This window comes from Nicotiana attenuata, unplaced genomic scaffold (genome assembly GCF_001879085.1).
Source record: "Nicotiana attenuata strain UT unplaced genomic scaffold, NIATTr2, whole genome shotgun sequence".
NCBI lineage: Eukaryota > Viridiplantae > Streptophyta > Magnoliopsida > Solanales > Solanaceae > Nicotiana > Nicotiana attenuata.
The window spans coordinates 193,972-198,412 of NW_017670805.1; the positions used below are offsets into that span (position 1 = coordinate 193,972).

Sequence of the window (4,441 nt, forward strand, 5' to 3'; positions counted from 1 at the left end):
AATAAACTAAAAATATCAGATTTTTTTTTTTAAATTAGAAAATTACTTTTTACCCGACAAATAAAGCGGAAAAAAGAAAACAAATTTCAAACGCAAACGCAACGAAGCGTCACACGTAATACAGCCAGAGACGATAGTGGTATACATGTAATATACTCGAAATACTAAGGGCATTATTTAACCACAAAACGTTTATTCATTTTTCACTTGCCTTTTGTCCTCTTCTTCACGATTTGCCTTATATTTTGGTGCATCTGTCTCTCTCCACCTTTCATTTCTCTTTCTCTCTCTGCTTTTCTTTAACTTTTAACTTAGGCGGACCGAACGAGGTACTCTGAAAAAGCCATCGGAAAAATGGCTCTGAAACTCAATCCGACGACGTTTCAATCCATTAAAACGACAACGTTTCCATGTTCCCCACTCAGATCTCATAGAGTTTTCATGGCTTCAACACTTCGTCCCCCTTCTGTGTGAGTTTCATTTTGTCTTTGTTTCTTTTTTTTTTTTCAATTTTATGGAAATGAGTATCCCACAAATATGGTTTCTTTGATCCCTGTTTTTATTTTTTCTAGCTGAAATATTGGATGTTTGTTTGTAGGGTCTGATCGTAATTATTTAAGTTTGTAAATTTGATTGATTGTACTTGTTGCTATAATGCATGGCTATATCTTGCAGTTTGTGTTCATTTCTATTTGTAAATTTGTTTATATATGTTCGGTGTATTTTGTCTTTTTTTATTCAAGATTGAATAAAGATTTTCTTCGCTACAGCACTTAATATGAGCTCATTTGCACATGTATTTGTCCGGTGGATTGGTAGAGGCGTTCAAAAGCTAGCCCAGATACCACACTCGTTTAAAAAAAAGGAAACAAAAGAAAAAGAAAAGACAAAATGTGATGCAAGTTTGATTAATGCATCTGCATTGCTTGAATTTTCTATTTTATGTTTTCTTGAAATGCCTTTACTGATTATTTTCTGCTGATCTTTTATTTTCCACTAGCTTAGTCATTATTAAGGTCATATTGCTTTTTTTCCTGCTGTGATTTAAATTGATATTGCATGCATTGGCGGAGGCAGGATTTCCACTAAGGGGGTTCAAAAAAGAAAAAGGTTAAAAGATTAAAAGAAACTGTGGCCTGTGGGAATTGAACCAGCAACCTCACAAAGGTTTTGAAGCCCCTTGACCATTGAGCTATGCTTTTGGACTGTGTCAAGGGGATTCAAAATATAATATATAGAGACACAAAATGAATTTTCCTTATATGTACCGTGTAATTTTCCGGTGAAGGGTGAAGCCCCTTCCGCCCCTCTAAATCCGCCCCTGCATGCATTGGTTAGAAGATTATCATTGTACTGATTAACTGTTAGAATAATAACCGGTTCTGTCAATGCACATTTCAAATAGGTTGGACAGATTTCTCTGTGACGTCTTTCTTCATGTAATTGAATTGGGTAGAATTTTTCTTTCATAGATGAGTGTTTGAGCACACCTCCGGACCTGCTTTGGGGAAATAACCACTTGAAAAACAATAGTAAAAGGGTGAGTGGCAAAGTAAAGGGGAATTGTTTTCTAAATGGCTTCATCCATTGTGTTGTTTCTTACCAGTTTTTTTCTTCTTGAGGACCAAATAATTGTTTGCTTTAAACTAAGCATAGACTGTGAATTTGCCGTTGTAGCTCATCATCTCTTCAAAAAACAAAAAAGAAGAAGAAGTGCATAATTGTAATTCTAATTCTGCTTCTGCTAATTGTAGGGAAGGTGGAAATGTGAAGAAGCCATTCAGTCCTCCACGTGAGGTGCATGTTCAAGTTACCCATTCCATGCCGCCAGAGAAGCGTGAAATCTTTGATTCCTTGCAAGATTGGGCTGAGAGTAATATCTTGGTGCACCTAAAGCCTGTCGAGAAGTGTTGGCAGGCAAGTGACTTTCTTCCTGATCCTGCCTCAGAAGGATTTGAGGAGCAAGTCAAGGAGCTGAGGGAGAGGTGCAAGGAAATTCCTGATGACTACTTTGTTGTATTAGTTGGAGATATGATCACCGAGGAGGCTCTTCCAACTTATCAGACGATGCTTAATACCCTAGATGGCGTTCGTGATGAAACTGGTGCCAGCCTTACTCCTTGGGCTATTTGGACAAGGGCATGGACTGCCGAGGAAAATAGGCATGGTGACCTTCTCAACAAGTATCTGTATCTTTCTGGAAGAGTCGATATGAGGCAAATTGAAAAGACAATTCAGTACCTCATTGGCTCAGGGATGGTGAGCTTGCTTCTTTTTTCTGCTGTTACTATTAAGCTTTAAAATCATCTTGGAGATTCATTGGTGAAATTCAAATTTCTATGACGTAGTATTTAATCATTAGACTGATATAATAGCAGATTTCTTTACAAGTGTGTGTGGTATCTGTGTCTGCCTGTCTGTATGAGCCTCCAAATCTCACGCCGGCAAAAATTCTCAGATTCGGTAGAACTAGTCATATTGGAGAATTAGTTGTCATTTAGTTACTTTGCTGTTTAAATTCATATTGGAGAACTAGTTGAGATATATACTGAGAAAAGTTTCTGATAGTACATTTTGCATGCTCTGTTATGCTTTTTTCTCTCAGATTACAAAACCTTTTTTTTCCCATACTCTCTTATGTGTATAGAATAAAAATTTAAATGACCTGAATATGTTACGGTTCATGAGAGTTTCCTTTCTTGATTTTCTTACTCAAGAAGAGTATTATTTTCACTTCTGATTTTCTTATCCATTTGGCCACCTAAAAGACTTGTGACGCCAGAGATGATTAATTTATTACTCAATACGGTCTTAAGTACAGAGAAAATAGATATTGAAGAGCGATTTGTCTGCATCCTGAAATCAGCTCTATTTTTGCCATTCTAACCAATTGCATGGCCTTGTCTGCTGTTTGGAGAGTAAGCGTAAAGACGACTTGCTTGTCAATGGCATTAACTTTCTGCTGTGATTAATCTGATTTTGATCTTGGCTAGTTATTACACTGGAGATTTGAGGTTCATGACCAACATGTTGGTTAAGACTTTATCTCTTGAGCTGTAGTTTGTTTAAATTGATTTTTTCCATTCAAATATTTGATGCTTTTCTATACTTTTAGGATCCTCGCACAGAAAACAACCCGTATTTGGGTTTTATCTACACTTCCTTCCAAGAGAGAGCTACCTTCATTTCTCATGGAAATACAGCTAGGCATGCTAAGGACCATGGGGACTTGAAACTAGCACAGGTATGTGGTATAATTGCTGCAGATGAGAAGCGCCATGAAACTGCATATACCAAGATTGTGGAGAAGCTATTTGAAGTCGATCCAGATGGCACTGTATTGGCTGTTGCTGACATGATGAGGAAAAAAATCTCGATGCCAGCTCATCTGATGTATGATGGCAGGGATGACAACCTCTTCGAACACTTCTCTGCTGTAGCTCAACGCCTTGGCGTATACACTGCAAAGGATTATGCAGATATTCTTGAATTTCTGGTGGGAAGATGGGAAATGGAGAAATTGACTGGTCTTTCTGGCGAAGGACGCAAAGCGCAAGATTATGTATGTGGACTGGCTCCGCGTATTAGAAAATTGGAGGAGAGGGCACAAGCCAGGGCCAAGCAGAAGGCTCCCGTTCCTTTCAGCTGGGTATTTGGTAGAGAGATTAAGCTGTGAAATGCTATATGTTTGTAGGGTTATATTTACTTTCCGAACACCGATCGCCATAGGAATGCTAGAAAAAAATGTCAGAGTTTGGTATCTATCAAATCAGTATTTGTCATCCCTTTTTAGGGAAGATGCTATGGAGTTAAAATTGCTCCACTAGAGTCCTGTAGATACCTTAAATTTTGTTTGTCTTGCAACTGTTTTGGTAAAATCAAGAAAAAGGACAGCCTTTAGTTTTACCTCCCGTTTAAGCGCATGTAAGTTCTCTATGAGTTTGATATATGAAATGTTGAGTGGCTATGTATAAGAAGATTGATGATATGTTTTGCTCTTATTTGACTGATGTTGTCCTTTAGTGACAATTAGTACTACACCTCCAAACTTTCTCCAGGATGCTCTTCACTGCTTGGCTTGTAGGGATGGACTCTGTGCTCTTCAAAATGCTCCAAATACTCTTGATTTTAGCCCTTCCTAGGGGTCGTTAGCGGTCGTTTGGTACAATGGTAGGATATTCGGGTGGGATATGGGATAACTAATTTCATCATGGGATAAAATTTATTTCGGGATTAGCTAATACCTTGAACCAAATATGGGATAAAATTAATTTCAAGCTCCGGGATTATTATTCCTATCCCATGTACGAAATGACCCCTTCGTGTGACGTTAATTCCTTGCGGGGTCAGTTGTGGTGTACCTAATTCCAACACCAAATTCTGTATGAATAAATACTATGTTTGGTTGATTGCATAGTTAAAAAAAATTGCCGTGTTATTT

At 37.8% G+C, this 4,441-nt stretch overlaps 1 protein-coding gene across 1 annotated transcript; it reads left to right on the top strand.

Annotated features, from left to right (window-relative positions):
* Nucleotides 1–233: 233 nt before the first annotated feature.
* On the top strand, nt 234–4,008 carry LOC109243483 (stearoyl-[acyl-carrier-protein] 9-desaturase, chloroplastic). Its single transcript, XM_019410426.1, has 3 exons — nt 234–470; nt 1,755–2,259; nt 3,116–4,008. The coding sequence occupies exons 1-3, from the start codon at nt 355–357 to the stop codon at nt 3,674–3,676; spliced, it is 1,182 nt and encodes a 393-aa protein (XP_019265971.1). The 5' UTR covers nt 234–354; the 3' UTR covers nt 3,677–4,008.
* The last annotated feature ends 433 nt before the right edge of the window (nt 4,009–4,441 follow it).

What these genes read in the sequence shown, in the direction of transcription:
- LOC109243483 (XM_019410426.1), top strand. Translation starts at nt 355, where the DNA reads ATGGCTCTGAAACTCAATCCGACGACGTTTCAATCCATTAAAACGACA. An exon ending in ACACTTCGTCCCCCTTCTGT is followed by an intron (nt 471 to 1,754) that starts GTGAGTTTCATT and finishes TGCTAATTGTAG; the next exon opens with GGAAGGTGGAAATGTGAAGA. An exon ending in ACCTCATTGGCTCAGGGATG is followed by an intron (nt 2,260 to 3,115) that starts GTGAGCTTGCTT and finishes CTATACTTTTAG; the next exon opens with GATCCTCGCACAGAAAACAA.